We start from the raw sequence: 27129 nt of genomic DNA on the forward strand, positions 1-27129 counted from the left end.
ATGACTACATGATCTCACAATGATCTGTCAATGGGTTACAAATCTAAATGAAACCAAGCAAAATTAAGTTACTAGCTTAAGCTAATAGTAACAAGGCATATCACCCACTGAAATGAAATAAGAATTGTTGATCAGTAGAATAGAAGAAGACTAAAGCTACATTTTAAGAGGTTCAACCTTTATATTTTTCAGTAAGTTTTAATGTATACCTATTAACCTCCAAGTAGCTGTGGCAAAAATCTATCTAAGGCAGAGTTTCCTGTTGATCCCCGTGGACATGTTCATAACCCCCTCACTGAGAACCCATGATGTAAAGTATTTATAGAGTGCCTATCACTGTAGGATATCAGTGTTTCAGACAAATAATTGTAAAAATGGTTTCTTTGCTGACAGGGCATGAAGTTTGCTTGCTAGCAGGAAGAGATGATGGACACCTTAAATTATAAAAAGTAAATTAGATTTCTAATGACATTTCAAAGCGAGTTTCATTGGGTGTTTAAGATCAAGAGTAAGATTACCTATGGATACCAGATGTTTGAGATGGTTAGACATCATCAATAGCTTTATTGACTCTAGAAGGGTCAAAACCTGTCAGTCTCCCTTTTTCCTGCAAAAACTGCAGAGCCTCTGGTATTGCGACCTGCCCATTTACACAATCACAGCACAGTTCTTTCTGATAGCCTCCCAGCAGAAAGTTGAAGCAAATGTTTCACATTTACTTTTGTGGAACTGCATTCATGGGCACAACCCCACATGCCCTTCCTAAGTCTTGTATTAAAGGCTAGAGGTAAATATCTTCCTGGTTTGGAACAAAATATCCACCAGCCTGTGGTGAATCCAAATCCTAGGTTTTAACATTTCTGGCTATTAACTCGGGCTTATCCGGGATCTGGTAAAATATGGTGAATTAATACAGAACAGTGGTGGGCAACCTGCGGCCTGCCAGCGGCCCATCAGGGTAATCTGCTGGTGGGCTGCTAGACAGTTTGTTTACATTTCCAAGGCCACCTGCAGCTCCCAGTGGCCGCGGTTCGCCCACCACTGATATAAAAAGTTTTGGGAGACTAGCTAATCTGGGGAGGGCCTATAAAACTAATAGGTAGTTACAAGGACTACAATAGCATTGTTTGTCCTGATTTTTCTTGGCCACTCAAGCCAGCTGAGAAAAAGATGGGAGGATGTACATCCATTTTCCAGATAGATTCTCTCTCATTCAAGCAATGTCACATATTTTCTTGTTCCAGTGCTTTGCAAAAAGTGATTGGTTTCTTCTTGCTTTTGGAGGTGCAGCCCCCAAAATCCTGAACATCAAGTTTTTAATTATCTGTTTAATTACCTCTCCCTGAGCTTCTGTCCCTTCTAGACAGAAGATTAGATGGCTTAAGCCATTGAATTGTATATTCATTTACCCTGGACATAAATCTTAGATACTTAGAGTTTCTTCTGTTCTGTCTAGAGAAGGATTCTGTGAGTATGTTCCCTGACCCTCGGGCTCTGGTTTCCTGCCAACCACTGCATGGCGGTCATTTTGTAGGAGGACAGATTTGGATGTCAGGTGAAGAATTAAACTACAGTATTGCCAATTGCTGCTAGTTCTAACCCTCTGATGTTCTGTTTTCTCTCTCATTTGGACCATTTACTCAGTGATGTTTGTGTACCATATGTGCTCCTCAACTTGATAGCAAAGCATCCACAGTGATCGGCATTGCAGGAGTCGCTGTGAGGGGATTCTTTGTGGTAAGGGTTTTTGTATGTTGACACCCCCACAACAATTTCAGGATGAGAGCAGGGAGAGTGAATGGAAAAGTGAGGGAGTTCTCCTGGAGATTCTACATCAATAGGAGGAAGGCTCCTAGAGGTCTCATGTGTGGTAGGGCCCACTGTGGCCATGCAGGAGACCATCAGAACTATAAGCAGTGGAAGCTCCTAGAATTAGGTAGTAGGATTCCCTGAAAGGTTCGAGATCTAGTCCTTGACCTTGTCTGCTCTGCCCTGAGGAAATGGGTGAGGCCGAGTCCCTTGATGAATCAGATCCTGGATGTGGGATAGAGAACTCTTTTCCCATCTGATCACAAAGTATGGTCTTAGAGGACCTGAAGAACTTCTTGTATTGATAACATGGCTCCCTTCCTGATGGCAGACTAAATCAGGAAATTGACCAGATAAAATATGAATCTCTTCCCCCTCTCCCTGAGATATGCAATCATGATGCCCATCACCTTGGAGAATACTGACTTATCATCAGCACCCCAATAGGCATGCATGCCAAGGAAATTTCTCCTCAATCTTCCCCTCTCTCCATACCTCAAATGTACATATTTTATACCCGTTGAAATCTTACTTTGCAGTTTCTTTTCAATTAAATGTTTTTTTTAATGAAAAAAAGAGAAACTAATAGCTATTAAGATATATAGTGTATGTTTCATCATGCTTACAAATGGAATAAAAAATAACTGAATTATTGTACATACACTTATGCTATGTTAAATATTATTTATTGTAATAATTTATTATGGATTACTTTAAAAAACCCCAAAGATGGGTGTATTATTAGTGACAGTGTATACAATACTGAAAAAATAGTTCTACTATTGTTTGTTATTCCTTATACTGTTACACAATATACCATATATGTAATACTGTTCATTATACCTTAAGGCATACACAATTAACAAAAGCTTAATAAGAGCCAGTCCTGAACTCCTTACTCTGTGCGGATTCACACTGAAATCCAGGGAGATCTCCCTAAGCATAGACTGAAAGAATGGGCTAAACCAGTTTTAATTAGTTGCCTATTCTATATAGAGAGATGTTTGGTAAGTATATGTGTTTTGTACATGTTGGTAGACAGACACTGTACTTATTAAAAGGAAAAATCCTGATATAAAATGTCATTTGATAAATTTATTTGGCATGCATGTTATCATATTGATATACCTGTCAAAACTACAAAATGTACAGCAAGGGGTTTAAAATGACAGAAGAAGTGACAGTTAAGGCTATGATTCATAGGTAACTGATACAACACTGCTGCAAATTTGACCATTGTCTTTTACCTGGAACTGGTAATCTAATGTGCTGACACTTTTATTTAGTTCATAACAGCTGCAATATTAATTTGTATAGTATTTTTAAGACATATAGCTTATTAAAAATTTAACATGGCATCAGTGTAGCTGCTTTAAGTACATAAACAATGACATACTGTTTTAATTAACAGCTCTAGAAAGAAGCATGTGTCTGACAAGCAAATTAAATCACTACCACTAAATGTAGATGGAAATGGCTACTTTTTAAATACAGAATTGTCAGGTTTTATTTAAGGTTTATATATTATATATTGATCAACTGATCTACCTCTTTGTCATTACATTTTTTTTCATATACTATGCTTACACTGTGATCTTTCTACAGCAATAGTGTCTTCATACTTCTTCCAGAGCTTTAATCATTTCCTGTCTTTTATGGCTAAAGTTCAGGTATACCTGATTTCACCATATAACTTGCCTAAACAGCCTTTATTATTAAAATGGTGCTAACCCTTTCATTTGAGAGTTCTAAGATTACTTAAGAACTTCTCCATTATTAATAAGCCAACAGCGACCATAAACCATAATACATTACATTAGAAGACAGTTTCCCTAGATACAGATACGAGAGTTTCATTTCTCTAGATGTATTCTGACAAGACTAGGGATTCTCCACTGGAATTGTCTTAAGCAGCTACAGAAATTGTATTTTGGCTTGGAAAACTTTCATCATAGGGCACAGCTATGACACAATTCCTGCCTGCAACAAAGCACCTCCTAGCTACGTTTAGTTCAGGAGGTTTATGGTGAACAGCAACTAAGATGAAGTGTTTCATTAAGCCCTTCAGGCTGATCTAGTTAACATTCACAAAGTGAAATAACCTACGCATCATTTTACTCTTCATTAGCTGGCTGTTTAGAAGAAAGATATGAGCTAATCTATTTTATTTCAGTTGTTAGGCAATGTCATGGTACTACCACCCCCACCCCCCAAAAATATAAAGTAGATCTGATAACTGAGGGCTTATCAATAGTAGTGATAAAGAATTCCCTCTATGGTTGTCATTCAATGTTTCACCTTAGTGGGCAAAAATGATAAATCACTTCATGTAAAATCTATTATTAAACTAATCAGCAAGCCACAGTATAAAAAAAAGGAAGCTCACAAAACAACACAAAAAAGCTGACATCAGAGAAGGACAGACAGGATTAGATCCTGCATGATTTCAAGAACAAATAGATCCCTCTGGGACTTTGGGGATTAATATTTTTTCTCTCTCAGACACTGTTGAGAATTAATGAGGGTACCTGCAACAATGCTGGCAAGCTGCTGAGTTCTGGTGATGGGGTAGATGCTGCGTGCCTGAACGACTGCTGAAGCTATTTTCTTGGCGTGCCTCTCCTCCCCGTATGTTCTCAGGATGGACGCAAGCGCCTGTTGATCTAAAGCATTCACAACATCAGCAGCAGTGGGCATGTCAGGATACCTACGCACAAGAAGAGCCAATTAGTTCACTGACGTCAGTTTTCATTGACAAGAGGTGAAGCTTCATAGCATTGAGACATAAAGTCAAACACACACATTGCATGCAAGTGCCTTTCAGGTTTTAAAATAAGAGAAAGCAACCCTGTGAAAACGGAAATAGCTTCTACCTTTAAATCCCGTCTTATTACTTCAGATGGAGTATCTTCCTTAACATTAATTAGCAATAAAGAATAGCTGAAAGTTCAAGTACTACCATAAACTTTTAACATTAATGAGTGGACAAAGATTAGTTGTAGTTCAAGTATTTTTCTAAAATTAAAAGACTGTAAGATTGCCTTTATTTAGATATCTTCAAAATATGAACTCATTTCTTATGTGTTAATTTTAGTCATCTTGCATTATTTGTTCTGTTTTCACTCAGAATATAGAGGAACTAATCTCAAGGATCTTTCCCCTTATATGCAGTGCTATGAAAAATGATCCCTTATGAAGATAATTTCTTGTACTGTCACTTAAAGGTATCACAATTTAAATTCAAAAGTATTTTAAAAGAAAAGGATATTTGTAACTATCTACCAAAAGGCAAACAAAATATCCCATAGTCATCAATATTTCTTTCACCTGAACAACTTTCTTTATTGAAATCGTTCAAGGTCTTTTATATACACTGCATTGATGTTCACTAATGTGCAGGGACTGCTCAATCTAATTCAACTATTTCACAGACTTGACTCTTCTACAAAGGGACTGACAGGCACAATATTTTTCAGTATTTTATTATTTCCCCACAATATCTTACAGAAAATAACCAAACTTTAGATACTATTTGCCCTCTATATTTATCCTCAACCATACAGTATATGCCTGTTTTATCCCAGTCATTCTTTATTTTTATCATGCAAGTTCATATACCAGCAGGGATATTTTAGTGGCAAAAACCTCAGGTTTACATTCCTTGAAACCACAGGATTGAACCCCAGCAAGATCTCAGCTGTTCATACTAGAGTTGACTAAATTGTGTATCATGCAGTTTACTGTGTCAGTCTTTGAGACAGTTTCTTAAAAACTGAGGTACCATTGGCTATGTGTGAACATTAATAATACCAGGTTTCAGAGTAGCAGTCGCGAATACAGACTAACATGGCTGCTACTCTGAAACCTGTCATTATGCAAGGCACTGAATTTAACTGTATGGAATTAATAATACCATGGCTCATATTCTAAGAATACAGGTTTGTCCCACTATTTTTGACCAGAATTTCCCATTCCCTTATAGGTGTGCAGCATGCTATGTCTCAGTTAATTACCATCATCCATACAACAGAGGTGACTGCATTTTTGGTATTTTCTGTAATAAGGTATATTCCCCATGAAAGGCACTGGGTCCCTTTGAGGTGACAGGTGCTATATACATAGAAAACATTACTATTTATTATTAGAATTGCATTCCACCTTCCAGATTATACTCAGCAGTGACTCTAATCAATTAAATATAAAGGGTTTCTTTTTAAACTAATTGTTAATTTGAGTATAAAGTAAGTCATTCTGATCTGCTTGCTATGAAACATAGGATGACATTAATGAATTGCTTACAGTAAGCATGCAAGTAGTGGTAGAATATTTAATGCCTTGAAAGCAGTGTTGCCATTGACATTTAATTGATAGGCTCACTGCTGTTTCTTTGTAGAGGTTAGCACATGCCCATCTTCAGAGTAGCTACAAAGGATAAAAGAAATCTGTTAGAACTTCACTTATACTTAAACTACCCTCTCAGTTACAATTTCATTTATAGCCTACATCATGGTCTGCTTAACAAAATTAAAGATGGTTGTTTTAATTATTGTCATTAGTCATTGCTTTTAACCTTAAATATGGAAAGCCTAACAGTCAAATTCTGACTTTCCAACACTGAAACCCAGAAGTACCTTCACTTTATGCTGGAATAAGCGAGACTGGAATCTGGCCCTAAATCCTGAGAACTAGATGAGTTTTTATGGCAAAAGAACAAAGCTGATTTATTATGTATGTGCAGAGTTAGATGTGGGCGTGTGATGGGAATTCTGCAACCTAAAAAGGAAATTAAATTCAGAGTGTTGTTGAGAAATTGATTTCTTGTTGTGAGAAGAAATGTTTGATCAATACATACCTGCCACTATCCATCCTCATATCCAAAGGGCCATCCTTTTGCAGGGAAAAACCTCTTTCAGGAGTATCAAGCTGCATAGAGGAACACCCAGCATCCAAAAGAACTCCATCTAGCATTCCTGGCTCCACTCCAGCTGAGATTAACAAGGTTTCTGTTTGGCTAAACTGCCCTAGAAGAGCCTGAATCTGTTTCCTGTAAGAGAATCACAGATAAGAAGTGTCACTCTGAATGATAATAGTGCAATATTTCTTCCATTTTAAAGTAGGAAACAAACAAAAAATAGGAGTAAAATTTGCAAAAGCATGTAAGTGACTTAGGCTTCTCAGTCCCATTTTCAAAACAGACTCAGGAATTTAGGAGCCAAAGTCTCAATGACACTTAGACACATAAGTCACTTTGAAAACAGGGACTCAGGCACTTTTCAAAGTTTTACCTTGGGTCTAGTTTTCCTCCCAGACCAGATTTACATTAATGCAACTCCGCTAAATGCAACAGAGTTACTCCAGTTTTCAGCTAGTATAAGTGAAAAGGGCCCACTACTTTTATTCATCCAAACAAAGAAAAATGAGAAACAAGAACATAAAAAAAAATCATTTAAAAAAATTCCAACACAACAAAAATTATGATCACAGTTCCTTACTACTAGAAAAACGGAATAAACAAATATTACATGAAGGTTATTTGCCTACACACAAGCACCCTAAATATAAAACTGTACAATACATCATTAAATGTGTATACTGAAGTTCTGTAGAATAGGAATAGGATTTCATAGCCTTGAAAAGAGTGGTGATTCATTCGATATACTTAGTTAGAGATTCAATATTTTAACTTACATTTAAGACAACTCTGAGAAATTTATCATTTTCCCCAAGCACCCTTTCCAACTAGCATGTTAATATAATCAAAAAACCAATTAGAAATGTGACAAAGTGGGAATATCTATATTATCTGTTATGAATATGGTGCATGCCTCTGTGTGTGAGTTTATGATGGGTTACTTCCTATGGAGTTACATCAAAAGTGGTTGTTAGAGGAACAAGCAGGAAAGGTAAAACAATGTCCAAGTTTCATCCCAACAAACACTCATACATAATAGCTAGGTTTATAGCCAAGAAAAGACTCCTCCACCCCAACTGTGGTGACATAGCTGTTTCGCTAGGGCTGAGATGACAGAGATCAAAGGGAATGGTAAAATATTAGAATACTCAGGGTCTAGAAAAGAGTGGAAGTTGAGTGAGTGGCCAGAGGTTACTCAGAGAATGTCAGAGAAAACTGACAGGCTGGCCAGGGGAATACACATAGATGGAGAGCCTGCTGTGAACAGGACAGTCTGTTTATCCCAGCCAGAGATGGGGGGTAGCTATGCTGAGAGAAACTGCAAAAGCTGTCAAGCAAAGATTAAGGATAAGTACGATGCAGGTGTACAGACTTTTTATTGTTTTACCTCTTGCTGTATGTGCTTTGTACCTTGGGAGGAAGGAATAAATAATAGGGCTGTCAAGTGATTAAAATAATTAATCGCAATTAATCATACAATTACACAATAATAGAATACCATTTATTTAAATATTTTGGATGTTTTCTACATTTTCAAATATATTGATTGCAATCATAACAGAATACAAAGTGTACTGTGCTCACTTTCTATTTATTTTTGATTACAAATATTTGCACTGTAAAAAACAAAAGAAATAGTATTTTTCAATTCACGTCAAACAAGTACTGTAATGTAATCTCTTTATCATGAAAGGTAAACTTATAAATGTAGAATTACATTAAAAAAATAACTGCATTCAAAAATAAAAGAATGTAAAACTTTAGAGCCTACAAGTTCACTCAGTACTATTTCTTGTTCAGCCAGCAGAAGGTTGATTTTCTTTTTTTGGTGGTTCGGGTTCGGTAGTTTCTGCATCAGAGTGTTGCTCTTTTAAGACTTCTGAAAGCATGCTCCATACCTTATCCCTCTCAGATTTTGGAAGGCACTTCAGATTCAGATTCTTAAACCTTGGGTTGAGTGCTGTAGCTATCTTTAGAAATCTCACATTGGTACCTTCTTTGCATTTTGTCAAATCTGCAGTGGAAGTGTTCTTAAAAAAGAACATGTGCTGAGTCATCATCCGAGACTACTATAACATGAATTATATGGCAGAATGTGGGTAAAATAGAGCCGGACACATACAATTCTCCCCCAAGGACAATTTAATTATTTAATTTAACACATTTTTTTTAACGAGTGTCATCAGCATGGAAGCATGTCCTCTGGAATGGTGGCTGAAGCATGAAGGGGCATATGAATGTTTAGCATATCTGGCATGTAAATACCTTGCAATGCCAGCTACAAAAGTCCCATGTGAATGCCTGTTCTCACTTTCAGGTGACATTCTAAATAAGAAGCAGGAAGCACTGTTTACATTTACGGGAGATAAAGTTGTTTGTTTTAGCTGTTGGTTGAATGAGAAGTAGGACTGAGTGGACTTTTAGGCTCTAAAGTTTTGTACTGTTTTGTTTATGAGTGCAGTTATGTAACAAAAAAATTCTACATGTGTGAGTTGTACTGCAATCTCCTTGTCATGAAAGTGTAATACTTGTATGAGGTGAATTGAAAAATACTGTTTCTTTTGTTTATAATTTTACAGTGCAAATATTTGCAATAAAAATAATCATATAAAGTGAGCAGTGTACACTTTGTATTCTGTGTTGTAACTGAAATCAATATATTTGAAAATGTAGAAAAACATCCAAAATATTTAATAAATTTCCGTTGGTATTCTATTGTTTAACAATGAGATTAAAACTGGAATTAATCGTGATTAATTTTTTTAATTGCGATTTTTTTGAGTTAATTGTGTGAGTTAACTGCGATTAATCGACAGCCCTAATAAATAATGCTTTGTTCTGAAGACACCGTTTTTGAGTTGCTTTAATCAACTCACTAGTCACAAGTCCCTGAAAGAAAAGGGTTTGCAGGTCCCAACCACAGATGGGCCTGCTACGTTAAGAGGCTGTGGCCCAGTGACTCAGTCCCAGAGTGGCTGGACCATCTGGTACCATACAGAGTAAGGTGTAGGAAACCAGTCCTGTCACCTATGGGGTGCAACTCAAGAGGAATTAAAAGGGTGTTAAGTGCAATTTGCCCTGTAACTGTGAAAACAACATTCCACTTCTCTACAATTATCCTGATGCTGCTTACTCAGGCTATTTTACTCATATTCCAAACATCTGATCTTTTAAAAGCTTCTTTGTTTGCCAATCTTATTTGTTTTAACAGTCTTGAAAGACTGTTACCTAAACACCATGGCTTTAAAGAATTTCTAATGATGATTTACATTTACATAACATCTTACATCCCAAGGAAGTTTTTTGTTTTGTTTTATAAGAAAAGCTCTGTAGGGATCCTTTCACACGGCAGTGAAATGTAATCAACCTGGAGTGATGCATGGCAACTGTATAACAGCATACAATATTAGGCAGCACTTTAGACGATGTCTACACCAGAGACCCCACAGCGTGCTACTGTACGGATGCAGCTGCGCCACTGTAAGATCTCTCGTGTAGCCATTCTATGCTGACGGGAGAAGCGTTCTCCCGTTGACATAATTAATCCACCCCAACAAGTGGCGATAGCTATATCAGCGGGAGATGCTCTCCCGCTGACATAGTGCTGTGCACACTAGCGCTTATGACGCTGTAATTATGTCGCTTAATGTACCTCTAACTGGAGGTTGCCTTTTGAGATTGTCGACATGGGTGCCAATGAGTGCCAACTGTAATGAACACCTGGGTGGGTGGGTTTATATCATTGACTCATGTCATCTCGGTCACTGAACAGCTAGCTGTCAAACGGCAATGATTTTCACTCAGTATTGATTTGTGCTGGATTCAAACCAGTGACCTAGAAATAAAAGGCTCTGTATCCCATTTCTAATTCCTAGAGCCTTTCAGCCTTCTCAATCCAAACTGTTAGGACTGTTTTAAGCAAAACATCCCCCCTCCATATATAATCCTCCATTCTCTAAAGTAACATCCAGTAGTTAAACAATCTTAGATTGAGAGAATGCTACCATAATGTTTATCTTAGCAAAAGTAAAGAAATGAAATGACACATATTTACCAACTTGCCAGCTTTAAATGTAAATTCCTGAATACATCATTTTTAGATCTCAGAAGGAACAACCTGCCACTGTAATTCAAAGGACACAGGATGCACAGACCGATGTCCATATACCCACTTTTGAAAGAACTGCTCAGCCCAGGTTAGATTTTGTCTTTCCAGGTTCCAAAGCTAGCCATCAATCTGAGGCAGGTAACAAAATGAAAAATGGGGAATGGGGGAGGTGTAAAATATCCAATTTCTTTTAATAAACACTGCAGAGGAAGTTCACATTTTCAAATTTAAGAGCTGCCATTCTTAACTTCCTGCTGCAAATGAAGACCACAGAAATTTGATCTTAAATGTGTATGAACTGTACTTTAGCCATGTTTGTCCCAAGATATTAGAGAGACAAGGTGGGCGAGGTAATATCTTTTATTGGATGAACTTCTGTTGATGAGAGAGACAAGCTTTTGAGCTACACAGAGCTCTTCTTTAAGTCTGGGAAATGTACTTAAAGCTAAGTAGAAGGTGGAACACATTGTTTAGCATACATAGTTAACACCTATTTCAAAGGTGCATTCTGGAAGTTATGTGCCTTGTGCAGTAACGATGGTTCTTCGAGATGTGTGTCCCTATGGATGCTCTATTGTAGGTGTGCCTGCGTCCCTGCGCTGCTGATCAGAGAACTTTGGTAGCAGTGTCCATTGGGCCAGTACATGCGTGGTCTCTACTTGTGCTGGGCCACAAAGCTAGACAGCACACGCAGGCTAACCCTTCTCCCTCCAGTTCCTTCTCTACTGCAAAGTCAAGACAAGAACTCCAAAAGATGGGTTTTCCATAGGGACACACATCTCTAAGAACTATTGTTACTGCACAAGGTAAGTAACTTCTTTGAGTAGTGTCCCTATGGGTGCTCCATTGTAGGTGACTACCCAGGAGTGCCCCTTCTAGAGGGCCGGGACTTTGGAGTCGGGTCAGTTACTGATGACACCGTGGAGCAGAAGATGGCATTGGAGCGGAGTCCCAAGTGATCGCATAATGTTCTGCGAAAGTGTGGACTGACGTCCACATTACCACTCTACAGATCTCTGAGACAGGGAAATTCTTGAGGAAGGCAATGGATGAGGAGACTGACATTGTGGAGTATGTACGAATCGTATCTGGAGGGTTTGGTAGCAATGTGTGGTACAGTTTGAGACCCACTTGGACAGTCTTTGGGCTGATATTCTGAGCCCTTGGATCTTTCTGCTGTGGAGAGGAAAAGCCTAGGGGACTTCCTGAAGGCCTCTGCCCTATCCAGGTAGAAGGCCAGGGCTCTCCTGAAATCCAGGGTAAGTAATATATCCTCACTGTTGTCTCGATGAGGTAGAAGATTGGAAGGTGAATCAACTGATCGGGGGAGGTCCTGGACGATTGGAAAAAGGCAAATATAGTGCCCATCTTTAAAAAAGGGAAGGAGAACCCAGAGAACTACAGACTGGTCAGCCTCACCTCAGTCCCTGGAAAAATCATGGAGCAGGTCCTCAAGGAAATCATTTTGAAGCATTTGGAGGAGAGGAAGGTGACCAGGAACAGTCAACATGGATTCACCAAGGGCAAGTCATGCCTGACCAACTTGATTGCCTTCTATGATGCGATAACTGGCTCTGTGCATATGGGGAAAGCGGTATATATGATGTGATATATCTTGACTTTAGCAAAGCTTTTGATATGGTCTCCCACAGTATTCTTGATAGCAAGTTAAAAAACGTATGGATTGGATGAATGGACTATAAGGTGGATAGAAACCTGGCTAGATTGTGGGGCTTAATGGGTAGTGATCAACGGCTCAATGTCTGGAGGTAGCCCTGAAGTCCTTCAGGGTGTGAAGGGAGGAGTCAGTCTTCTCAGTGAAGAGCTTTGTGCCCTCAAAGAGAAGGTTCTCAACTGTGGACTGCATCTATTTTGGGAATCCTGACAAATGAAGCCATGATGCTTGTTGCATCACCACAACAGTGGAGCTGGAGCTAGCTGCTGCGTCAGCTGTGTCAAGGGCAGATTGTAGTGTCTTTGCCACTAACTGGCAAAGACACTACAATACTGTATATACAACACTACTTTACTCCTGTATAATGGCCTTGAGTGAGTCACGATGTGCTTCTGGCATATTTTCAATAAAGTTATTCACTTTCAAGTAATTTATGTAAACTTATTTTGTCACGAGGGCCTGACAGTTGGCAATACAACTGTAGAGTGGCTGAGGAGTATACTTTCCTACCGAACAGATCAAGGTGCTTCCAATCCCTTGTTGTAGGAAGAAGCCCTGGACTGGTGTTATCAGCTGCAAGAGTTGACAGTGTCCAAAACCATGGAATTGGTGCGCGGGGAAGAATAGAAATTCAAAATCCTTGGTGGGGACAGAGTATTTTTGTCCGCTCGCTTGCAGGTTGGGGCCACTGACGCCAGGGTTTGTCACACAGTATTTGCCAAGTCTAAATGGCCTCATTAATCAGGAGGGAGATCTTTGAGGAGACCAAAAAATGGAGGATATCAAAAGAAGTTGATGGTGGATATCCTTGACTTCCTCCAATGGAATCTGGAGAGTGTCTGCCAACCTCTTTGCCAGTCCCTGAAAGAGATGAAAATTGTCTGCTAAAGATGGTGGAGAAAGCATGATGGTTTCATTTGGAGGAGGAGGAGGATACGGCGCTTGGAGTCACTTTCTCCTCAGTACTGGCTTCCTGTTCCTCTAAGACTTGAGGTAATTTTGAAGCCCTGGATGGTGTGGCCAAGGGAGTGTGCCTCAAGGGTTCTTGGACGAGGCTTGGAGCTCAAGAAGCGGTGGTATGCCATCCAAAGGTCCCAATATGACAACTGCAGTGGTGATGGCGCCTGTGGATGACCGTACCAGGATGGTGGTGGTGGAGCCACCTCTGGGTATATCCTTGGCGTCTGTTGGTAGTGAGCACCATATGGAGCTTGGGAGGAGGACTGGGACACTAGCTCTTCAGGTTCGCTGTCTGAACAGAGAGCAGAGGGGCATGGCAAGGCAGCAGGGATACTTCCCATGCTTGGTAGAGGCTCAGGGCCGAGAGGAGGGGACTCTAATGCATCAGGAATGCAGGGGTCTCTTGAATGGCAGAGTTCTGCCTTTACCAATCATCCTGGTGTTAATGCCAGGGGGCTGGGGACCTTGTCTGCACTAGTTGATCCTGTGCCAGGTGAGCCATTGCTGGCAGTACCAATGCAGGCTCACGTACTGGGAGTGTCTTCTTAGACAAGCGCTTACTACTGTCCTTCGGTGCCGATGGCTCGGTGCCTGTGCCTATTGGGTCTGAGGGCCTGTCAGTGGTACCTGTTTGTTTCCATGAGCTATGGATGCCAGACTGAGATGGCCTCGGTGCCAATGGTCCTTAAGACACCGAGCAAGATGGTGATGGCTTGCGGCTATCTTGGGGCTCACTACAGGGCTTCCTGCACTACAGGGCTTCCTGCTCTCTTCTCAGATGATTAGTGAGAGGGATCTGCAGCCTGCTTCTTCAATTCCCAGCCCTTCAATGTAGAATGCTGTGGAGAAGACTCAAGTCTACCAAGAAACTGAGGTCAGAGAGCTACCTCCATGAAGATAATCTTCTAGCGGAGTTCTCAGTCTTTGCGGGATCATGGCTGGAGTTATAGGCAAAGACCACACTTCTGTTGTATGGGGCCTTCCCTGAGGCAGTGAATGCACTGAAAGTACTTATCCGGGGGATCAGGATTGCCTCTTTACAAGTAAGGCACTTCTTGAAGCCCGAAGAACTGGGCATACCACTGGGGGAAAAGGGTCTCCAACTGGGGAGAAAAGGTTGGGAAAAAATGAAAAGTCTTTTTTTTTTTAAATTTTTAATGATAAAATAAAGAAAAGGTCGAAAAACTACAGCTAGAACTAGGAGACTAAGTGTAGGTTTGTGGATTAAGACAACAGTTTTAATGGACTGCTAATGGCTCTCCAGGGGCAGCTGAGAAGGAACTGAGGAAGGTTAGCCAGTGTGTGCTGGCTAGCCTTGTGGCGCAGCACAAGGAGAGACAGTGCATGTGTGGGACCAACAGACATTGCTACCAAAGTTCTCCAATCAGCGGTGCAGGGATGCAAGCATACCTACAGTGGAGCACCCAGTGGGATACTACTCGAAGAAGAAGTGATTCATTAACACCTCTCCAGTAATTGAGGGGGGCAGGGTTTGCTGGGGGGACTTAAGTGTGTTACAGATTGCTGGAATGAACCATAAATCAGTGTCTCTATTCAGACACTGATTTTTAGTATCTAGAAAAGTTATGAATGTAAACTTCCAGGCTGGTCTTTTGATGGTATTGTTCAGGTTTCCTTTGAAGATGAGGACTGTGAGGTCAGATATAGAGTAATTGCTTTGTGAAAAATGTTCACCCACAGGTGATACGGTGTTTTTGTCTTTTATTATTTTTCTGTGAGAGTTCATTGAAGAGCGCAGTGGTTGTTTTGTTTCACTCACATAGTTGTTATTGGGGCATTTAGTGCATTGGACGAGGCATACCACATATTGTGATAGGCACGCGTAGGGCCCATGAATCTTGAAAGGTGTGCTGTGGGGGTGTTGTTCATTGACACAATGAAGCTATGTCCACAGCTATTGCATCTGTTGTTCTGATAGGGTCTGGTGCTACTTTGCGTTGGTGTGTCCTGGTCTGTGGGGGAGCTTGCTTCTGATGATGAGCTTGGAGGGGTTGGGGGGTTGTTTGAAGATCAAAAGAGGAGTTCAGGAAAGATTTTTTTATGTGGTCCCCATGACTATGGTTGTAATTGTTTGATGATACCCTGTATGAACTGGACTGTACATTTAATAATCACATACTCCCAAATAAATTATGTTCAAGAGACCAAGTAAAAGTTAAATAAGACTCTTCATAGAATTTGAGTGGCAGACTCTAGATTCAAAAACATGCCAACTTCCTAAATTAACATTTAGAACACTGAACATCTCACATTATCTGAACTAAAGATGAGTATACTTGCCTATTATTTTTTCTACCTCCTCCTACCTCTGACCTATCTGCCTCTCAACTTATGTTGCCTCCTCCTCTCACCTCAGTTATTCTCCCCTAGCCTCCAGTCAAACAACAGAGCTTCCTCTCTTCTTCCTCACACCACCCAACAGTACCTACAGGATACAGCTGCCCTTCTTCAAGATACATTTAACCCAGCCCCAAAGATTGATGCTCATAGAACCTCTTGGCCAAGTCCTCCTCAAGCACAGCTGTCTGAGATTTTAAATCGCCTCAGACAAAATCACTTTGTAGATTCAGTCATCTCAGCATTTATTTATTTAGATGTATAAATTTCACACATACCCATCCCATGCTCTGGGTGTGTGTGTAACAGGGTCAGCACCTGCCTCTTGTGAGCGCCCCTCTGGTCGAGTGTGTGTGCCTGCAGTCACTCCGTTTGTGGAACGGGGTGGCATCTGTCTCTCAAGAACGCCCCCTCCCCCTTGGTCGATGTTTTTTTTCGGCAGGTTTTCAGTGACTCAGCCCTCTGGACGAGTCACACACACTGTCTATAGGTGGAACAGAACAAACCCCTTCCAGGGCATACAGTCTTTACCCTTCCCAACTCAGGGATGGGGCCATACCCCAAGGCTTTCTCCCTGGAGCTGACTGTCTTCCTGCAGCCCTCCCTGAGCTCAGTCCTTACTCAGTCCACGCAGCCAGCCAGGGCCTCCTTCTTAGGGCCTCCCTTAGTCCCTGTCCACACTGAGTTGTCCATGGTCCTGCTGCTCTTTCAGCCAGCCAGGAACACAGTCCTCTCTCTTCCAGCTCCAGGTAGCAACTGACTGACTCTGTCACTGCTGCTCCTTTTTATACAGCCCTCCTGGCCCCTGACTATTCACAGTTCATCTGATTGGAGGACTTCCTGTCTGTTCCTCTCTGGGGGGAGGGTGTGGCAGGACCCTGAGGCCTCCAGCAGGGGGCCTCTGGCCTAGTCCACCCCATCACAGTCTGTTAGCATAATTTCAGCTGTACAACACCAAACATCCAGATTTCATATAATGGACCATGTGGCCTGTGCTCAGATGCTACAATAATGGGGACCACACTGACACCTAGACAGACCAAAAACCCAATACTGGTCACACTATTTTTTAAATGTTTATCTTTTTTAAAATAGGAAAATTTATTTAGTCAATCAAAGCATAGTTAAGGCAGAATTGTCTGTTGAACACATTATATTTATTCCACAGCATGCATATTCTTTCCAATAAAAAATTTTAAATGTCAGTACTGAATCAACTTTGTCTCTATTTTTGGTTAAATTAAAGGTCAAGAAGATAAACATTTTTTGTATACTCAAAATCAATAGACTCTTCAGATCCCAGATGGTAATTACATGGGCAATTTTCAAAGTAGAAAATTATGAGCCTCATTGTAATTTGAGAAAATGTATTTGCTAGTTTCATAAGTTCTGCAAAGTTTTGCTGAATAAAGGGTAGTAAATTATGCTCCTATGTTACTGAACTTATTTTTAAAGAGATTTAGGGCTTCTTTACATGTGAAGTTACAGCATGCTAGTTACTCCTCACTAACTTTCCTTGGGGACATTTTTATTGCACACTATGAAAGTGCCTTTGTGAACTTATTCTCCAACACAATAAACATTACCCCACAACGGTATTTTAGATAATATGGTCACACTAAACATTAAAATTCTATTTTCAATTATTTGTAAAAAGTTAATACATTATGCATATATGTTATAAGCATATTACACATGAGTAATCTGTTATAGATAGTTATAAGAACATCAGTAGCAGATGTTGTAGTTGCTTATAAGCAACCAACTGATCTGTTGAAGTCTATAACAATTGATTTGCCATTTGTTAAAACAACAGTTGCATCATCTTTACCTCTTGTAACAGGTTATACTGACAGCAGTAAAATCACTTTTAAAGAAGTGACTGTTCGCAAGCCAGTGATCTGAATGAGTTTACTCCTGCCACCTATTGATGAACTGAGGGCAAAGATGTGAGAATGTATTTGCATGGACACACCTACTTTGCCTAGGTGATTCAGAGACATACCTGCTTTGCCAAAGTGATCCATTTTGGCTGTTTTGGGTTAAATTCACTTCAATGTTGAATGCAGGGATAATGAAATATTGCTATCCTTATTGTATGACTGAAGAGCAGAGGACTGTACTTAACATGCCCTAATTGAGAGGGTCACCCTAAACATAATCTCACTTGCTAAGTATGGGGTAGTGATGCCAGATCCAAGTGAAAGGCAGTAAAGATTGATGTAGGTGTCTGATGTAGTGGTAAAGACTCTGTTCAAAAGGTCCTAGATGCCATTTGACCCTCTCCGTCCAGTGTTTAAAGACAGAGCTGACTAGACTCAATTGATAGTCCTTGTTTCTTCTCAGCGACCATGAGAACTGAAATCACTGATAAACCGATCTTGGGGGCTCAGCCTTAGACATCGTGTGGGTACAGTGTTCTGGTGCAAGACAATTCAGGGGAGGTAGAAGTGACATTCCCCACTATTCAGTGAAATCACTAAAAGCTGAGGCAAAGGACTACTACCCAAGGTAACTGGAGGTGGGTGTTTATTATTGTTTGCATATTTTGAGTCACTGTTGCAGTGTTTTCCCAAATTAATGCTGTGTTCCCTCTCCTCTTAATAAACTTTCTTATATACTGATTCAGTGCTTTAGAGGGGGGAAGCATAGCCTCAGAGGACCCAGGTGTGGCAATTAGTTTTCCAAGATTTCTGGGTGGAAGCTTGAGACGGACTTGTTCTGTAATTTTAAGAGGAATATATAGATATGGAACCCGGTCCTTGTTGCTGCCAACATCATCAGGCAGGGGGTTACACACCTTACTCACTTCCCTATCCATGGGTATTTTTCTCTAGTTCATCAACTAAGCAGCTTCACTTTGAGTTGATAATCCTTATATATTTCCTTATTCCTTCTATGGCAGTAGTTTAAAAAGGTATTATTAAAACCCCTCATATTAAAAAGCATAGTGCTGCTCCTGTTGAAGTCAATGGGAATTTTGCTACTGGGCTTAAATAGGAGCAAGATTAGGCTCCTAATGTTAGATGCCAGAATTGACTTCTACATAGAAAAGCAACTTTAGTGTCTAAATTTTACATTTGTTACTGTCAGTAAGACTTTAATATGTTTAGAACAACAGTAAGATCTCAATCTAGAACAGTTGTGTTCAACCTGTAGTCCGCAGACCCCAGGGGTCTAAAGACTATGTCTAAGAGGTCCACGAAAGGTTGTCGTTACCATACAACAGTGTTTTCAACCTGCGGACACTATATCTAAGATTTCCAAAGTAATCCGCACCTCCATTTAAAAATTTTTAGAGGTACGCAAATTAAAAAAAAAAAGGTTGAAAACCACTGATCTAGAAGATGTAAATGTATCTGGAAATGCATGAAAAGAATGTGAATTACAAAAACATAAGAAACAAGAATTATATATCAACACTTTTTCAGAGCACATAAGTAGACAAATAGCAGAATCTGTGGTCATTCACAGAGCAACAATCATCATACCTACTGTTTTATTATCAGAAGAAACGCAGAGTACAAACAATATAATCTAAAAAAATAAATCACATCCTTGATTTATCAGCATTAAACCACAGAGGAAACTCTGAAGATGTGGTGTGAGGTCAAGTTAGTGGGGAAGAGGATGCAGCATCAGGACAGGATTGCTTAAGAATGAAGTTTTGCTCAAGTTCCCAGAACCCCTACTTGCTATACACAGTAGGAGACAAATGCTTGAAGGAACACCTGCTGCTTGAATTTAGAGGAGGAATAAGGTGCACTCAATCCACATCCCTGAGCAATGCAGTTATACTGACCCAACTCCTGGAGTAGACAGTGCTATATCATTGGGAGGGCTTCTCCTGTTGACATAACTATCACCTCTCAAGGAGCTGGATTACCTAGGCCAATGGGAGAAGCCCTCCCATTGGCTTAGGTAGCGTCTTCACTGAAGCACTACAGCAGAACAGCTGCACCTGTGCAGCTACAGACTTTTAAATGTAGATAAGCCCTCAGCCTCCTTGACTGTCTTGAACCTTCCTCCTTTGTGCTGGCATACTGTCACTGGTCCAACTGTACAGACAATAATAATTAACTGCTGTCTGCAGTGTGGATCAATATGTAAAGATTCTGTCCATAACATAAAATCAGATTAAATAACTGTTTTAATAAAAGCAAATTAAAACAGAGCTTTGTTATGTGGTTGCTCCTATTACAAACCCATGACTCCAAACCATTAGTAGCCATCTTTCTACAAAGAGTTATTACAAAACAAGTTAATTTTATCAATTTCCACTCAGTTAACAAGATATCTCAAAAACGGTGTGAACACGAATTATAAACATTGCACCTAGGATAATTTAAAAAACCCTACTTATAATTACAGTATCAGTTTAGTGCACTATTTCTAAAGGTTTTAAAGTTTTCATTTATTTTAAATGGTTCAACACACTAATCTGTGTATAAAACACAGCTCTGGAGTTCATGAAACATGCATTTATGATTTAGCAAGTAACAGAAAATGGACTGTCAAAACAAAATATTCCTTCGTACACCTACACATTCAATTGTGTTTTAATATCTGACTCATATTGCAATTTGATTTACATTTTGTAAGATTGTTATAAACACACAGATCATACAGTATGTAAAACTCTCTCATCCTCTCTGTGGAATTGGCTAATAAATGTAGCTACTGGTACATTTTCTTTAGCTAACAAAGCAAATTTATACAATATTTTTTCCACATCAATAATTTTGACATTCTAAAGAGCCCTAGTCATGGAGAGAGCTTGCTCAAAATTGTTCATAATTGTTGCTTTGACAGATCTGCTGCTACTGATACTTAGAATATATTTGCATAACCTTCACGTTGTTAATCCAATGCAGGTCTGGGGCCTGCGACTTACAGCTAGCACTATGATACAATTGAGAAAAAAAATTCCAAGCCCTAGACAAGTTTTTTTATTCAATAACTGCTGAAGGTGATCAAGTTGCCTGACAAAGCCCTGGAGGATTTTTACTTCACCAACTACTACTTTGTTTGAAACTGCATTTCACACTTCGGACAGTAAGGCTGAGTATAGTTGGACTAGAAGTACAGTTTTGTTGGCGCTGATCTTTCTTCCTATCAACCCAATCTGTCTCTGGAAAGGACACTCCCACATTCCTAATTCTCACCTAGCTTCAGCATCAAACAGGCTGACCTCCACTCAAGCACAGTGTGTGTCACATTCCTTTTCTATATCCTTCTAGCTGGGAAGACCAACCTGAAGTATGGAAGGAAAAGCAAAATGGTAACACAAGTCAGGAAAGAAGGAGGTAGGTAGGGTGCAGCACTCTGTTAGTAAGACAGAACAACTAGCCTTCCTCCTCCTCCTGCTATAGCCATCCAACTCTAGGAAGCAGGTTTGGCTGGTGCTCTCTAATGGTTAAAAGGGCCATCACCAGCTTAAACACTAGATAATATAAAAAATGTTCTTTTCCTCTAATACTAACCCCATTGTTAACACTGGAAGAACACTTAAAATGTAGAGACAAACGAAGGAGCAAAATGGCCCAATGCCTCCCTATCGAGGGGGTGGGACACTCATGAGATCTCTGGGTCAACCCTCAACCAGTCCACCTCTGAAGGCAGCTGTAATGCATTGACTGAGTCATGAACCCTCACTGACCTCCCTGGGCAAAAATGATGCTGTCACTAAGAATGATGTGGACATGGGGCCTGGAATATAGTTTGGGGAGAGCTGATACATCCAGGCTAATGTACCGTCAAATAACTAAACAACTTTAAGGTGGTGTCACACAGTGGGATGGCCCTTTAAGGGAGTTGGATTTAGACTCACCTGTCACTAATTAGCTGCCTGCCAGATGATGTGGTTGGATTTCTTTTATAGGTACTCACATAACCATTGCATTAAAAGGGCACAGACAACATAAACAAGGTTCCCTAAAACTGGACAGGATAGAAAGGAACTGCAGACCAGATGTTTACCGATTAATTTCAAAACACAAATGTTTTAAAAAAATTCTGAAGCGCAAAGGCCATCGTAGCACATATCACATAACCCACTCCGCTGCTCCCAAAGTTACGCCTCCATCATGGTTTCATAAGGTGGGTTGGCCCTCCCAGGACGGTGGGCTTAGTCCCAACTGTGACTAAAGTCTATTGACTGGATAGGTATAGGGGAATAAGTTATTTTCAAAAGGCTCCATGTCTGAACACACTATTCTAGAATAAAAATCACTTATTTTAAATAATTATTCTGCTTTGTGGGATTATGCTTTCTTCTGATGAGTTTATACACTATCTGCATGGTTAAGCACTTAGGCCCCAATTCATCAGAGCATATACTTAGAAGGAAATCATGTGCTTAAGTCTCATTATAGTTGATGGAGCATGTGCTGTGTTGCAAAAGAGTGAGAGCGTAAGGATGTCAACATTTCCAAACTCAAGTCAACTCAGAAGACTTATCCAACTTTAAGATAATGGAGTTTCAGTTAATCAGAATTTAGATAATCAAGGTTCATATGTATTTAGGCATGTGACAATACATGTTAAATTCTGATGAATTTTGAGATATACAAAAAGTAGATTATCTGCTTTCATAAAAACACCTTTAGTTTAAATCAATATCACAAAATAGAATTTGGCAATAGTTCACACTCATAATGCTCCTGAACTTTTCTTAATTGTGCTATATTTATTTTATTAGTGCTAAGCTTTTCTGACATGCAGAGTTTATGGTATTCACATTTCTACTGTGTATGGTTCATATAAGATGAAGTAGCTAACTGGACTTTCTTCTTGCATAATTATCCAGCAATTGTACAGAATATTTTTAGTTAAATGTGCAAATGAGAACTTTTTTTTATTTTCAGCATAATATCCAAGCAACAAAACCTACAAGCTTTTGTGTTCAGAAACTCAAATAGTTGGCTTGATCCACACAACTGTGGAAGACTGAACACAGAGCCTACTGAAGACTGATAGCAAACCCACTGTGACTAGAACACTCATTAGCAGTAATGACAACTTCTTCTCTTTCATGTGGGTCCACAGGAGAAAGCATTGCTATAAACGTAGGCGACACTATCTAGGGTAGGGGCATGGAAGCTAGTGGTATACTAATTCCATGAATCCACTCAGCAGTTTCCACCCTCAGAGCTCCTAGGTAGTCTGGCAGATTTTAAAGCTGCCCTCCTTAGGTGCTGAATCCTCACCGGAACACAAGGGGGTAAGAAGGGGCACGTAACTTACACTTTCCCTGCATGAGCAAGAGTGATCATGGCAAGTATGTCTGTCTTTCTCATTAGGTAAAAAGTTCAGCCTACAAACTTAACAAAACCAAACCCTCCCAACCGTCCATGTAATGAAACCCCAGTTTAACTTCCATTTATATGAGTGAGCTCTTATCACTATCTGAGGTGAAACATTTCCCAGATTTGAACTATCTTTGCACACCACTCCTTCATAGTAGTTAGTTATGTGCAGAGCTCGTCAGGAATTTTTCAATTAAACGTTTGCTTGAAAATGCCGATTCATTTAAATCAACACTTTTCCCGTTTCAGTGAAACCTTCACTGGAAAGGTTTTTCAGGTCCAAGATGGAATTTATGGCCAGAAGTGCAAGAGACCCCAGAATAGCCTAGTGGGTAAGGCACTCACCCAGAATGTAGGAGAATGAACCTAGGCCTCCCACATCCCAGCGGCATGTCCTAATCCCCCATTCTGCAGTCAGTGATTCAGGGCATGTCTACACTACAAATTTAAGTCGACCTATGTTAGGGCATTCAGGGCATGTCCATACTATCCTCTTTCTGTTGGTAGTGCACATCCTCATTAGGAATACTTCCACCAACTTAAGAGGGCCGGTGTGTGGGGCTGAGAGCCCAGGCTCTCAGCTCTGCATGCAACTTCCTGCTGGGAGTCTGGCTGCCCCCCAGGCTCTCTGATCCTCGCCGGGAGCTTGATAGCTGCCCAGGCTCCAGGCAGGGAGCTCCGTGTCCGTGCAGCTGCTGGGTTCCCCACGGGGAGCCTTGGTGCAGCCGGGCTCCCAGTGGGGAGCTGGGAGCATGGGCAGTATTCCGGTTGGGAGCAGGGAGCCCAGGCAGCAGCCCAGCTGGGAGCAGGGAGCCTTACATTGACCTAACTCTGTAGTGTAGACCAGGCCTCAGTCTTTCACTGTCTCTTCAGTAAAAAAAAAACCACTTGTAAAGGTCTCCGTTTCATCCCAATGTTGAATAGGACAATTTTTGAAATTTCAAAGATTGTCATGGGATGGGAAAACCATTTCCTGCCAATACATGTACATATTTATAAATTGTGGAAATATAAGACAACACTACTTAAACCCATTACACCACTTTAACAATTTGAGTTTTTATATATTCTTAGGCTGTTCCACTTACCTAAATGCATTTAAATTTAGATCCTGAAGTTGTACCAACAGGTGACCCAACTAACATAAAAAACATTTTCTAACATTCTCATAAAAAACATTCTGTCTCTACCAAGACAGATCAAACAATAGCTATTAATGCTATGGGAATCAAAACTGCTGAAAATATCATGCTTGGAAAAAAAGTCTTCTATGGACAAGAACAACATTTTGGATTCCTGTGATGTTAGGAGACAGTTTCTGGGGACATCTAGCAGTTACAGCAGTTGCTCTTTTTAAAATGTGTGACTTGGAAGTGCAAGGGACTGAATGACTCATGGCTGGTAACAGGATATGGAATCTTTCAGCTTTAGGATGTTAAGTTCAAATCCAGTTGTGATTGGCACTGAGTAGGACGTAATCCTTCTCAATGATTTATATAGAAACAGGCTCCAGCTCTATAATACTTACTTGTTGATGACTGTTTGGTGACTTGCTAGTCCAAAGTGGAGAAGAGTACAGCTTGTGAACTACATCACCAGAATTGGCATCATTGTTGGAAGTCTCAGAAGCAAGACCAAGAAATGAATGCACATTCGAAAAAGCCTAACCTCTCACCCTGCTGGTCACAGTGAAGGCACCCTCATGGGAATCTTCAACTGCAATTGCCCTTGTCATACCTGTTCTGCAGCTAGAAGAGTTCAGTCTTCAACCCTGACATGCTCACATCTTGCACAAATATTAAATCAACACACAATTTTTCATTGAAATATGTACATATAGATATAAAAAAATGTGACCTGTACCATTATTACTTAGGAAGGAAAAAATGCAATAGGATGTGAGGAAAGGGTGGACTGCTAGCCATGGTGAGGTGGTTAATTGATGTGGAGGTAGTGAAACGTGAGAAAGGTTCCCCAGAACTTGACATAGGTTGCTATATGTTTCATAAGCTTGATAGGATAGCTGTTTATTATCACAAGATGTACTTCTATCTTATACAGCAAAGCTACTGGTGTTAATTTTCTTTACAATACACTGTGGATTTGATTCTCAACTATACTAATGTCCCTGTATAGCTGTTCTGACAGAGTAAAGGGCCATAAAGTGTGTGCAAATTTACATTTATGCCTACTCTAAGGACCTGTTACACTGCCAGAGCAGTAGAAAAGGGCTTTAGTGTAATTGCGAATCAGGTCCCCAGCGCCCAATCCTGCCTCCCTGAAGTCAGTGGAGTTACTTTTGTGAGTAAACTGAGCACATTTTGGTCTTAGTACTTTTAACTGTATTGTATGGTCTTCTACTTTTGGCCTTCACACATTTTTTCTTTAAAAATCAGGTTTTATTTATCAAATTTTGCAGTATACTGTCACAGAGCAGAGTTTAAATATGCCCAGAGACAAAATGCTACCGCACATGTACAAAAAAAAAAAAAAAAAAAAAAGAACATAACATGTGACATACCAACGATAGGCAGGGAATTCACTTAAAGATGAAATTCCATCTTTGATTCAAACAGGTTTTTAAAAAAGGTTTTTAATTCTTTGCATCATAGCTTTAATGTTATTTTACAATAATTATTTTTCTCCCCTTAAGATAAAGAAAAAACACTTAAGGAAGGTTATTCAGATTGTACTGTATCTGCTAAACTAGTGAAACTATATACCCAGGGAATGGAAATAGTTAGTGTGAATAAATTATATCTGAGAATTTAATGAATTTTTACAAATCAAGTTTGTTCTTGTAAATTAATAAAATATCACCAAGTCTACAAAAATATACAAATGGACAATGATCTCTTAGTGACATACAGGTCATGGATTAAATCCAAGATCTTATTGAAATATATGGCAGGTTCCCACTCCAGTAACATACAATCTGACAAACAAATACCAAGTTTTATACAAAAACTTGACACTGCTCCCAAGAGGAGTTCTGGTTTCTTGAGATCTGAAATACTATTTTAAGGCCAGATGGTAGCCAATTCTGTGCACTGGCGTAAAGTGCCCCTTTATTCCCTTGTGCTCATCCACGATACTGCTGCTTCCAGCATGTGGAGGTTTAGTTAGCAGGCTCTGCAGAGCAGCTACATACTGCCCTAAGCAGGTGGGTTGGAAGAAGCAGAGCCTTGACTCCATTTCCCCAGTATGTCTGATAGCGAAATTACACTGGCACACTGAGGAACAAATGCAACATAACCTTTAGGCCTGTTGCAGTATGATCCCTCTTCAGAACACGAGGAGGAGATTGTGACTTTGGAAATCATAAACCCCCTCTTTCAGGTCGCTCCAGGGGCAGCTCAACAATATGCTGCCCCTTGCTTGGGGCTAGGCCATAATGTCCAGATTGAGTCTTAAATTAGTAATCCTGCAAACCCTTCCTTGCATAAATAAGCATAGTATTAAATTAAATATACTTGGAATCCTAATTATTAACTAATTAATTATAAACAGCTTAATGATCGTCTACTGGGTAAATATAAATTCTGTTGTGTTATAATGTTGAGATACCATTTAACATGTTTAAAAAACTATTTTTTGATCTTACAGGGTTTGTATTTTGCAAAATGCAGTATTCCTGTGAAATACAAAGAAACACACAGGTATTGTCAAACTTGTCAGTGTCTGTGCTCTTAAGCATCCACTGCTGAAAGATCTAAGGAACGAGGAAGAAATGAAGAGGTAAGAGTAGTGCGCACATCTATAAGCCAAAACCCTCCACAATCCTCAGTATACTTCAAGGTTTACCCAGAGTAGCGTGGTGACTGAATAAAGTTACATTTTTGTACACGTTTTTATTGATTTTCAGGAGCATGTACTTAACCGTTCTTTAATATGTGATTGCATTAAGAAATAAAAGGGATCTCCAATTTTGGTTGAGGATTTTGGTAAAGGCAGGGACAAAAGGCTGCCAGTTTAAAACAAAGATGCAGTAGAGAAGAAA

The 27129-nt window shown here is 39.9% G+C and overlaps 1 protein-coding gene across 3 annotated transcripts in view; it reads right to left on the reverse strand.

Annotated features, from left to right (window-relative positions):
- METTL15 (methyltransferase 15, mitochondrial 12S rRNA N4-cytidine) overlaps window positions 1-27129 on the reverse strand; it is a 204033-nt gene that overhangs the window by 11884 nt on the left and 165020 nt on the right. For all 3 annotated transcript variants that reach the window (XM_074955160.1, XM_074955159.1, XM_074955158.1), the window contains 2 exons: window positions 6662-6853; window positions 4338-4516 (listed from right to left, as the gene is read on the reverse strand). In XM_074955160.1, coding sequence (XP_074811261.1) covers window positions 4338-4516; window positions 6662-6853 — 371 coding nt within the window. The remainder of the gene's footprint in view (window positions 1-4337; window positions 4517-6661; window positions 6854-27129) is intronic.

Source organism: Natator depressus, chromosome 6 (assembly GCF_965152275.1).
Source record: "Natator depressus isolate rNatDep1 chromosome 6, rNatDep2.hap1, whole genome shotgun sequence".
Taxonomy (NCBI): Eukaryota; Metazoa; Chordata; order Testudines; family Cheloniidae; genus Natator; species Natator depressus.